We start from the raw sequence: 12,646 nt of genomic DNA, 5'->3' as shown, positions 1-12,646 counted from the left end.
GTGATATCAATAAAAATAAGTAACTACTCCTGAGAAGTCCTGCTCGAGAATCGGAGTAACTACACCTGGAGTAATCTCCTCCCTCAATTTCGTATCAATAAAACAAGCCACTACTTAGGTCTAGTCTGCTCCAGATTTATGAACGCTTACTCGCGCTTCCTCTGCACGTAGCACTGAGTCGTATCAATAAAAGAAGTGATTACTCTTTTCTCCCATTCATCGCGCAGTCATTTCGTTGTTTTTAACCTATAGCGTAGTATCTTAAAAGCCATGAAACTGGCAAGTAGCAACGACAGCTTCAATCAAAGTGCATTTATGGATATTGTAAAAGAGTTTCCAGTGGTACTTTCAAAGTTACAGCTACCAGAAAGTAAACGAAGGAAAGCCGAAACTTTGCAGGTAATTACAGTGAAATGCAACGAAATATCAAATACATCTACGACTGACACACAAATTCAAAAGAGAATCTTTAATATTCGAGCGAGAATAAAACAAAAATAAGGAAAGAAGAAAGTAATACTGAAACCATGGGAATGAACCTATTTGAGCTGATGGATGTTGATTGGAATCCAGCAATATCAAGATTAACACGACAAGCGCATATCACGTGTTGTCCAAGGTCTTTGTAGATTGTTTGGCTTTAAGAACGAAATCAGACACTTGGCTCCTTTGTTTTCTTTTTAAAAAAGTTCAGCCACCCACGTCATAAATCACGTCCATCTGATTGCGTTTGCCACACCATACGTGTCCCCTTTCGCCTTGACATAAACAAAATACATTCTCATGTATACATCCTTTCTACCAACGTTGAGTTGAGTTGATTATTAGTTTAACGTCCCTTTCAGTAGTGTGCCTATATGAAACAGAACCCACTGATTAACGTGGAATCCGAACCACATGAGCTCCTGCCGGGAATCAAACGCGGGTCTCCTATGCCAAAGGCATGTACGCTAACCGCTTAGCCACGAAATAGCTCTTCCTATTAACGTATTACTCTCCAAAATACTAGGTTTCTTTAATGCCACTTGTGTGTAGTCAAGTGCTCCGATAGCACCCGGAAATGTATATTGTTCTTGCCACTCTGCCTTTGCTGTTTGCATATTACGCACACTTCCGGAAACAATCCATTTTCAGGTAGTCATAGACAGTACTTTGAGCCACACCAGAATCCCCTGACATTCCGACCTGGAATCCCGGATCACTCACGTAACGCAAGAAAACCAAGGGCACCGATTTCTCTGTAAATTGGGGGGGGGGGGGCATTCAGATGCAGAAGGTATATATATCAGGATTTTAAGACAAATTGCACTCTAATTATGCCAAATATTGTATATTCATAAATACAATAGGGGGCCCACATGAGCTTTGGGGGGCCCGGGCCCCCACAGGATCGGCGCCCTTGAAGAAAACCTGCATCTTTTCATCATTACGTAGTCCACCACCCGGAATTTCGGTTGATTCTCCTTAAAAAAATGTGCTAACCACTCTACATTTTCTTTCATAAACTTATAATGCTTTTTGTAATCTCCATTTCCAACATTTCTATGCAGTTTATAAGTTTTTCTACGTAGTAAAACAATCATATACTCTGCCATATTTCGCATGGAGTCACCTATTTAGCTTGCTCCACAAATTTGGAGAAGTTACTAGCATCACAGAAGAGTCTTTGATTTTTATTGATATCAAACGCGCAGTAGTTACTCGGCTCGAGAATAGAGGTGTGGTTACTTCAAAAGGGCGGGGCTTCTTCGAGGTCAGCCGAGACGACTAGTGCTCAGTTCTCTTTTTATTGATACCAATGCGAGTAACTACTTCAAAATTGGGCGTAATGAGTAACTTCTCCGTTTTATTGATATCACCCAATGAAGTACAGTGAAACTTGTCTATGTTGGCCACCATCGGTTCCATCGAAAAGTGGCCAACTTACAGAAAATAAGTGTGATTTGTGTATTTGTAGAATAGGATTTCTAGTATTACTTGATTGTAAAATTTTAATAAGCAGTGGCACGACAGCTACTTATAAATAATGTATATAGGATAATCATAAAAATATACAGTACTATAAAATATTACTATAGTATGTTTAATATATGTGCATACCTTTCTCTTCCTGAAAACTAGTCTGGTACATTGGATTATTCGGATTGAAAACACAATAACACAAACAACCATGAAATAGAAGCGTATGTACCCAGTTTATTGAAATTGATATTATAGCACACTGAATTATTCAGATTGAAAACAAGAAAAGCTAAGTTATAAATTGAGAAATTCATATACAATTTATATGACTTCTTTTCAGTTGTTACTGAATGGTGGTTCATTCTAGACGTATTTGTTTTATTCTTTTTGAGAGATATGCACATTCTAATATTGTACATTAACATTGCACATTCTAACATTGTCTTGTTAATCAGCTGCAAGTGTTTCCCTCGGAGCAAAAGATGTTTTGAGAAAATCTTGAGGGAATTCATATATCAAAAACTCCGCTATCTTTTGACAAGCCGACAGGTGCCAGTAGTTGACAACTGAGATGGTTAGTTTTTGACCTTGAGAATTTTTCGGAATTACTAAAGCTCCCCACTGATGAGAGGAGCTGCTATAGCTAATGGTTTTACCAAAACAGGCAGGGTAAACAAATACGTACAACCATTTCCTGAATTCCTGTACGTGCTTTTTCTTATTCAGATCTTCTTTCACTACCCCTTTATCAGGGTAGTCTTCTGGCCATTGACCTACAAGAGCAAATCGCGGGAATCCTTGCTTCTTTTCTCCAGTCACAAATACAGAACATCTGCCTCTCATATGGGAATTCGAAAGAGTTAAGAAAAATAACAAAACGGTATTTTGCGTGGCCAAGATACGCAGGTAAATTTATCATTATCATCATAGAGTAAACATTGCTTCAGTGTGGCCAACTTCCAAGATAGACAGGTGGCCAACTTATAGAGTAGTAAGTAACGAATGTCTTATGGAAAAATGCAGGTTCAAGACGAACTAGGCCAAGATAAGCAGGTGGCCAACTTAGAGAGGTGGCCAAGTTGACAGGTTTCACTGTACATAAAGGATATTCATTCATACTACCAATACGCAATAAATAACGCAGCCACACACACAAATATAATAATAATAATAATAATAATAATAATAATAATAATAATAATAATAATAATAATAATAATAATAATAATAATAATAATAATAATAAATGAATAAAATAAATAAATAAATAAATAAAAGTTCTGTGCAGTGGATCCCAGAGTATGGATTCGATGTATTTGGTTACACGGAATCCAAATTTCGAAACCCCAGGACGACTGTCCTTGTCATTTTTTTTTTTTCCTACGGGCGAAAAAGGTATGTCTTCCCTATCCAAAATCACTCAAATTTTTGGCCCATAAAAAAACTGACACGGTCAATCGTCCTGCGGTTTCGAAATATATCGTAACAAAATATATCGAATCGATACCTTGGAGTCCGGTGCATGACTTTTATTTTATTTTACTTATTTATTTTTATTACTTTTTTTATTAGCTTTATTTTGTGTGTGTGTGTGTGTGTTGCTGTGTAATCACATCTGATTTCAATAACGAGTCTTAAAGCTTGCAGAAATATATATATATATATATATATATTTGATTTGCTAATTGATGAATGTATGGAGTATTCCATGTAGGCTTAAGAATAAAAACTGCTGACAAATTTATTATTATGTCGGAAGTATTTCAAAGGAAAAAAAAAAAAAAAAAACTTTATGGACTCTAGACTCATTCCGCTCTTCCAGCTTAAAAACAGAAACTTTTAATGCAATCGTACACAAAGACCACTGATTTAATGACATGAGTGTTATTAAATATTAGATAAAACTTGTTATTTACTATGTTTTACTAAGAACTTCACTAAAGTGTTTCCACTGCTCCTTCTGCCTTGCTTCGTGGGTCACTGTCTCTTACTGGAAAATCTCACACCACAACTAACAAACTCTATCGCCTATAGAACCCAGTGGTTCAATGCCTTGTTCACAAAAGCTCTCCACTGACTTCTGTCCTTAGCCAACTGGATCCTACTCGGTTTCTATCTTGTATTCCTAAGAGATCCATCTTAATATTGTCCTCCCATCTGCGCCTACGTCTTCCTAATGGTCGTTTTCCGATTGGTCTTTCAGTTAAGACTTTGGAAGCGTTCCTACTTTCTTCCATCCTGGCTACGTGACCTGCCCACCTGAGCCTCCTAAATTTAATGAACCTAACAATGCTTGGTGAGCGGTATAAATTGTGCAATTCCTTGTTATGAAGTTCCCTCCAATCCCCATTCTTCTTGGATTCGAATATTCGTCTCAAGATCTTGTTCTAAAATACTTTCAGTCTGCGTTCTTCCTGAATATGACTTTGGTCTGCTAATATTGATCCTAGATATTTGAAAGTATCCACTTTATCGAAAGTATTATTTGATGTTTTAATGCATCCATAATTTGCAGTATTACGATCCCGAGAAACTTCCCTGTATTTAGTTTTCTCTGCATTTACTTACCATGTCGCTGCAAACGTTTAATAAGATATTTCTATTTCTTTCTATTGTTTTCCTATCATCCCCTATTAAATTTACATCATCAGCATACGCCATAACCTGGTGAATATCCTTCAGTTCTAGGCCCTGCTTGTTGTCTTTTATTTTCCTTATATCTCACATCATAAAAATATGTATTATCACCTTATACATTTTGTAGGTTCAGAGCTGTTGAAAAGATCACAAACTTTTATAAAGATCAGTTCTTCTCCCAAGCTTCTGATGTGCAGTTGGCTTCCTGCAATGATTTTGAAAACGAGAAGTACCCTTCTTTGAAATTCACAATATAGAACACACCTTTCTAAAGAACTCACATTAGATTTATTAGTATCAGTGAATATTATGTTCTTGAGTACTATACACAGAAAAATTTATTTTCAACTTTAATCCATAGCTACAAGTATAACTTTTTTAAAAAATCACAGTTTTATACTTTGTTCAAAAGAAATTTTTGGTATATCATCATCATTATCATAGGTATTCTGTTATTATTGGCAGGTTATTTGCTGCAACTGAGAAGCTTTCATGCTCCATGATCTTCCGCTAACCTCTTCGTCTTCACGTACGATTTTTCCCTTTTCATATCGCCCATTAATTGTAGTCTCCTTCGCCCCTTTCTCTTTTTCCTACCACCATACACTCTGGCACGTCCCTCATGATACAGTTCCTTCTTAGCCAATGTCCCAATCAGTTTCTCTTCCTCTTCTTAATAACAACTAAAATTGTCCTTTTCTCCCTCACCATTTCTAATACCCTCTTATTCGGTTTTCGCTCGATGTCGCTAATTCACCCCATTCTTCTCCACACCCCCATTTCGATAGCCTCCAATCGTTTTTCATCATTTTACACACAAATAGACAATGAAGATTCGGGCACTATCATTAATTGACTGTCTTTTTTTTTTTTTTTTTTTTTTTTTTTTTTTTTTTTTTTTTTTTTTTTTTTAATATGGTAACTACCGCAATATAAGTATATTAGTAAGTCGTGCTGAATTTCAAAAAAGAGGCCTTCTTGTTTTTAAGATCATTGCAGGAAGCCGATTTCACATCAGGAATTCTGAAGAATAGTTGGTCCTTTTATTAACGATTGTGATCTCATTCTTTAACATTCTGAACCTACAAAATAAAAAAGTACACAATGACACACATTTATTTGTAATATCAGAAAATTTTCCACTAAGGGTTTTTTAAGACACCGAGGAAGATACAATGACCTGTCGAAACAGTTTAGGAAAATTCTTTAGATATATTAAATGGTTAATTTTATATTCATGAAAGAAGGGGTTAAGGGCTCTTAAAAACATAGACATTAAAAGCCACTGAGTATTTAAATAGATGTCACTGAATGTATTAATACGCAAGATACGAACCATTCTGATATTTCTTTACTAGTAAATGCCCCTATGTGCTACTGCATGCAATACATCGCGTTATTCCTTCTGCAAAATTCGTCTGAAGTCAAAGTTTCGCAGAAAATTTAAATTTGTCGTATGGGCATCTTAGGAAGCATCTATACTCCTTTTCTTCCCTTCTAAGTCAAACAACTAAAAACTCTGAGTTGGATGAGAAGTCCAAACACCAAATTTCATGTCTCTAACCTTAAGGGATTCAGAGATACGGCTATCTTATTATAATATGGAGATTTTATTACAATAATTGTACTCCTATTTTTTTTTTTTTTTTTTTTTTTCTAATCACCTCATTTTCCTTCCTTTTAGGTCAAATATCAAAAAATACTGAAACACATGTCTTATCATTTTAAATACGAAATTTGATTTGATTTTGAGCTTAGTGTCCCTTTCTGCAGCAAGGCTATATTAGATGTGGACCTAGAGCTTAGCGTGGGATCCGAACCATATGAGCTCCTGCCGGGAATCGAAGCTGGGTCTCCCGCGCGAAAGTCGTGTACGCTAACCACTTAGCCACGAGAAAACTCAGATAAATACCAACTTTTATGTTTCTAACCTTAAAGAAATTCCCAGATATAAGCATCTTATTATAATACTGGCAATTTTCCACCCTTTTTCCTTCTCACTTCCTAAACACGTGCTCTTATTATTTTAAATGAGATGCTCATATACCAAGTTTCATGCTTCTAACCTTCAGAGATTACGAGACAGGGACATTTTACTATAATAACTATCTTTCCTATCCCCTTCCCCTTCCTCGTCGAATTTCTAAAAATCTTTCCTTAGTGGTACCTTCCATACAAATCCTACATTCTGTCCAAATTTCAAGTTTTAAAATTAAGTAGTTTGGCCCGGGCGTTACTGGTCACTCAGGAGGACTTATTTTATATAGAGAGATTCTTATTGAGAGATAAAAAAAAAAAAAAAAAATCATTAGTCAGAGTGGGGAAATCAGAATCGGAACTTATGATTTTACAGATATATCACTACTAAGACACTGTTATATAATTTCTCTTTTTCGTCCACTTGTTTTACCCCTGAAAAACATTCATGAAGACATTATAATTACACATTAAAACCTGCCATCGACGGATCCCTTATTAAATGGAAATATTTTACGATCTCATACTTAAGAGTGAAAAACGTCCTAAATTAAACGGGAATTGTGTTACGCGGAAAACGAAAATCAAACTAAGCCTTTCAACGGAAAATTTCCAAGTTCCGAAATGCAGCATTTAGAATTATTATTATTATTATTATTATTATTATTATTATTATTATTATTATTATTTTAAGACATATGTAACAGATCGGGTGTACATACACAGTATGTTGTTTGCGTACAGGATTTAGTTATTTTGTTTCTTTACTTGCATATCAAGATAGACAATGTGCAAACCGAAACAGATACAATTAATATAGGTGCCTTGAAACTAAGAATTATACGGAAAGAAGAAGAGGAGCTGGAGAAATAAGCGGAATATGGCATTGAATTGGAAGAAGACTGTAAGAGAAAGATGCTATCAAAAACGAACTGCAACAATTTGTTTTACGCTGAAATTACTCTGATTTGCTTAGTGTAGTTTCTCAGGCTAAACTGTTTGTGGAAACTCGAGCAACCAAGTAGAAATGTTTATGAAAGACCCTCCTTGACAACTGGAAAAATAAAGAAAACATGTGTGCAATATATATTTTTTTCTGTTTATTGTATGTTTTGCGTGCATTAATTCGTAGCAGAAGTAAATGAAATGAAATGAAATATTTAAGTTTTACGTCCCAAGATTATGCCGGCTGGGCTAAAGGAGACGGTGATGATGAGAAATGAATGAAATGGTGGAATGAAGAAAGTGGGAGGAAACGGGAGTACCCACGAGCACGGTGTTTGTCCACCAGAAGTAAATGATATAATTGAAAAAGTACGTATAACATTCTATTTTATCTCGGCATGTACGTACATTATACGCATGTACATAGTTTACTTTTCTAAGTACAGTAAAAGCTCCTTATTCGCGCTTCCTTCATTCGCGGTTTCACTATTCGCGGATTAAAAAAATGCGACCCAATTCCTATATTCGCGGCTAAAGATTTCTTTATTCGCAGATCTAATCAGTACGTACATACATAATAATAAAAAGGATTCCAATAGGTATCCAACCCAATATCCTTCGTAAACGCCGTCAAATGGACTAATAAAATGTAAAATAGACCTTATTACAACTTTGCCTAAAGTATGTTGTTAAATGATATCGCCGCTGTATTGGTTCGGACTTTGATATAAGCCGCCTTCGCCGCGATCGGTGTTTTTGAGAATGTAAACAAACAGAATGAAAGCAACCTTATTACTCAATGAATAAAGTATATTTTTAAATGCCGCCACATTATTAGACGTTCCGTCCTTTGGTAAGAGCCGCTTTGCGTGTTTTGTTTCGTCTTTCCATTCGTTACAAAAATTGTGATCGAGTAACACGTCTCTACCGCTGTCTTCCTAATTTATACAGTAATGTCAACTAAAAAAATGAGAAACGAGTTTCGACACGAAAAAAATCTGTGTTACCGCTTAAAGTGAAAATAGAAATGCTTGATCGTTGGAGAGTTGTTTGCATCCATATCACGCTCATTCAATGTCAACGAATCAACTGTACGATCGATAAAAAAATCCGAAGATAAAATAAGGTCGTCTGTAGCTTCAACTTCACTGTCAGCGAAAATTGTTCGCCGTGATCCAGCAATAGAAAAAATCGAAGTGGCACTGTCATTATGGATCGAAGACCGCAACCAAAAAAGGGTGCCCCTGAGTGGTCCAATGATCTGGGAGAAGGCAAAGCGTCTTTAAGCTCATTTTAAAGAACCTGATGGTAGTTGTAGTGGTGAATGTACAGATGGAGGATTTCAAGCATCAGAAGGTTGGTTCCATAAATTTAAGGTGAGACAATCATTGCATAACATTAAAATCGTTGGAGAAGCTGCATCTGCAGACACTGCTGCAGCAGAACGATATCCAGAAGAATTTGCAAACTTAGTAGCTGATGGAGGATATAAACCTGAGCAAGTATTTAATGCAGACGAAACTGCACTGTTTTGGAAGAGAATGCCAAACAAAACATTCATTTCTAAAAGCGAAAAGCTGCTCCTGGATTTAAGGCAGCAAAGGATAGAGTTACACTGCTGCTATGTTCTAATGCATCTGGAGATTGTGTCATTCAACCACTGATGCTTTACAGATCGTTAAATCCTCGGGCTTTAAAAAATCAAGACAAGGACGACCTGCCAGTGTTTCGGCGTGCTAATAAGAAAGCGTGGGTTACAAGCGCTATTTTTTGTGACTGGTTCCGGAATTGTTTTGTTTCTGAAGTTGAAACTTATTTTTAAAAAACAGAATTTAGACTTTAAAGCAGTTCTAGTTTTGGACAATGCACCAGGTCATCCTCGCGAACTTGAAACTATGCATCCAAATATAAAAGTGACATTTTTACCTCCCAACACGATGACTTTGCTTCAACCTATGGACCAAGGAATAATCCAGGCCTTTAAGCTCTATTACATTAGACGAACCTTCAAAATCGTATTGGATAATATGGAATGTAATCCTGATATGAATGTTATGGAATGCTGGCAGAAATTTGACATAGCAAAATGCATCGTAAACATAAAAGAATCATTGGAAGAAGCCACACACATTGAAGTCATGCTGGAAAAAACTGTGACCTGCTCTAACTGCGGAAAATGACGAAGAATATGTGCAAATTCAAACTTTGACTGCAAACATAGCCGAAATTGCGAATGGAATAGGACGAGATGGGTTCGAACAGGTAGAACGAGATGGGTTCGATCAAGTGATATTCAGGAATTGCTTGAATCGCAAGATGAAGATTTGACTGAAACCGACTTGGAGAAATAGTTAAATTCACAGCCCATTGAAGAAGAGGCTTCAACAAGCACTGGAAACGTGACATTTAATTTGAAAAATCTTAGTGAAGGTTTAAGAATGGCAAATGAGCTTTGTGATTTCTTTATGAAAACTGATCCGTCTATGGAACGAAAGCTTATTTTTAAGAGGCAAATTGCTAATGCCACTGCTGAATATCAGTCTAAATTGAAGGAGCTTTTAAAAACTGCCAAGCAAGAAAAAATTACAAAATTCTTCAAACCATTGCCTAAGCCTGAAGATAATAATTAATCAATATGGTCAAAAACTTCAGTTACAGTAAATTGATTTTTTTATATATATATATGTATTTGTTTTTATATATATATACGTATCCCCTATAATCCCATATAAATTACCATTCCGTATTCACGGTTTCTGTATTCACGGCATATTTATGGAACATATACCCCGCGAATAAAGAGCTTTTACTGTATACGCCTACCTTTGTAAACCGGAAACCTATCTTTAACGGAAAATTTTTACTAGTTCCGTTTAATTTTGCTAAAGACAGGTTTTACTGTATAACATACGAGTTCAACCGAACGCATCCGATCTGAATCATCACACTTGGCATCATGGTAGAATTTAACTTGCTATATAAGCTTGTGAAATATTATAACATGCAGACATTTGTTCCTAAGTTATACGAAAAATAAAAATTAAATAATGAGGTTTTTTTTTTATTTTTTTAAGAACTACGCGTAGTTTCAACTAGTTCTTAATGTATTTTTCGTTCCTTGTTCCTGAAACAAAGCCACTATGAAACCAATATTGGAAGAAATTACCTAAGCGTCTCTTTTTCTTAATCCTCTTGTCCTCACTATTCACTTCTTTTCTTGGTGTTTTATGACTATTTTTCTTAATCCTTTTGTCTTCATTATTAACTTCTTTCTTTAGTGTTTTATCTTCAAGCCCTTCCCTTACTTGCTTCTCCGGGACTGGAAAAGACTCTGGAAGATTTTCAAGAAAGCTGTCCGGAAGTTTCTTTAAGCCTCCAAGATTCTGAAAACGTTAGAAAGCATAATAATAAAATTAAAAACAAAAATACAAACAATGACAACAATGATAAGAATGGTATTTTTAGCGAAAGATTGTTGGAGGAATAGAAATATACAAAAACACATCTTACAGTAAATAACTAGCAGCAGTTAAAGCATGAACAAAAGACCCCTAAATTATATCTTTTATTTATTTTGAAAAAAAAAAAAAAAAACTATCTGTGTCGTGGGTCTATTATTTGTCGATATTTCCTCTACTGGCCTGTGATTTTTTTTTTTCGAACAGAGTTGCTTAGTTAGGAAAAGAGATAAGGTACATTTATGACTAATTAAATGAATTGACTTTATGCTATACCCAAAATTTATCAGTAGGACGACGTACTGAGATATTTATTTTTCTTATGTAGGGTGTTTCAAAACAACACCGATAACGTTTGGGAGGTGATTCCTTACACTAAGATAAGACAAAAAGTATAAACCAACCTGGATGCATAAACGCTTCCTTTTGGAGTTATAGGCTCCTGAAAGCATCAAAAAATGAACTTTAAAGGTCTATAGCCCCAAAACTATGGGATATACCGTGGTCGGATCAAGACTTCCCTTAGGAACTAGTATGTGCCCTACCCAAATATCAAAGTTTCACAATCCTGCGGTACTTCCGCAACAATTTTTATAGAGATAGTTGGTGAGTACTTCAGATTATATGCCCGCAGCCGAACTCCCTCTATAAAAATTGTTGCGTGAGTACCTTAGGATTTTGAAATATGTATTTTTGGATAGTGCAAATATTAGTTTCTAAGTAAAGTCTTGAGCGGATTACGGTAGGTCCCACAGTTTTGGAGCTATGAACCCTTAAAGTTCATTTTATCATGTTTTCAGTAGCCTATAACTCCGTAAGGAAGCATTTGTGCACCCAGGTTGGTCTATACTTTTTGTCTTATCTTGGTGTCAGAAGTCAACTCCCAAACATTATCAGTGTTGTTTTGAAACACCCTATATATGCATTACACAAACTTAAGAGTCTGCAAATCACAATAATTCGTCTTACAGTATATTCAAGTACGGCATAAAGCCATTTAATTAAATTAATTAGCCATGAACTTACCTAAGGGGCCAACGTAGCCTAGTGGTTGAAGCGTTGGACTCATGTCCCGGGTTCTATTCCCGGTCGGTGCTTCCCAATTTTCGGCGTCCACCCAGCGTCGTGAGGCAAACTGGGGAAGTCATGTGAATAAAAAATCTGACGGCCATTAGGTCTAGAAAGCTCCTTATACGCTGACCACGTGTTCATCCGGTCGCTAACATATGGTGTTGGAGCAGCCCAGGCTCATAAGGGCTGTCATGCCAGTGGTTAAATTTTTATAAACTTACCTAATCTTAACCAACTTGTCTCAAAAAAGTTTACGGATCAAAAAGTAGAATATACTGATATTTATATATTTGGTATTGGACAGCTGGGCAACCGGACAATTGTAAGGTGCGCCTTCCTCTTTGTAGCTCAACCCCGAAAAAAATATTTAAATACGAAAGTAAATGAATCAATTTTCCGGGAATATTTACAACATTTTCGTGTAAAAATACACAACATAATTTGCGTACTTTGTGAATGTTTGTTGGTGGTAACTTTTCAAGGCGGGTGTATGGTTATCTAATCTGAAGTTACAGTTATATGGCCATGTTGCCACGGCTGTCTTCCGCAATTAAACGTCAAACTAAAACAGCATTTTGACATCTTTCAAAGTTAGT

General features: G+C 35.9%; 1 protein-coding gene across 2 annotated transcripts in view; it reads right to left on the bottom strand.

The window, feature by feature from the left end:
- The window catches only part of LOC145663867 (uncharacterized), a 58,939-nt gene that overhangs the window by 6,442 nt on the left and 39,851 nt on the right, over window positions 1-12,646 (bottom strand). For both annotated transcript variants that reach the window (XM_081729999.1, XM_081730000.1), the window contains exon 9: window positions 10,688-10,904. In XM_081729999.1, the coding sequence (XP_081586125.1) occupies window positions 10,688-10,904 (217 nt within the window). The remainder of the gene's footprint in view (window positions 1-10,687; window positions 10,905-12,646) is intronic.

Source organism: Thermobia domestica, chromosome 11, assembly GCF_964235325.1.
Source record: "Thermobia domestica chromosome 11, izTheDome1.hap1.1, whole genome shotgun sequence".
Classification (NCBI taxonomy): domain Eukaryota; kingdom Metazoa; phylum Arthropoda; class Insecta; order Zygentoma; family Lepismatidae; genus Thermobia; species Thermobia domestica.
The sequence above is the reverse complement of the archived record's forward strand: the minus strand, read 5'-3'. Positions and strand labels throughout refer to the sequence as shown.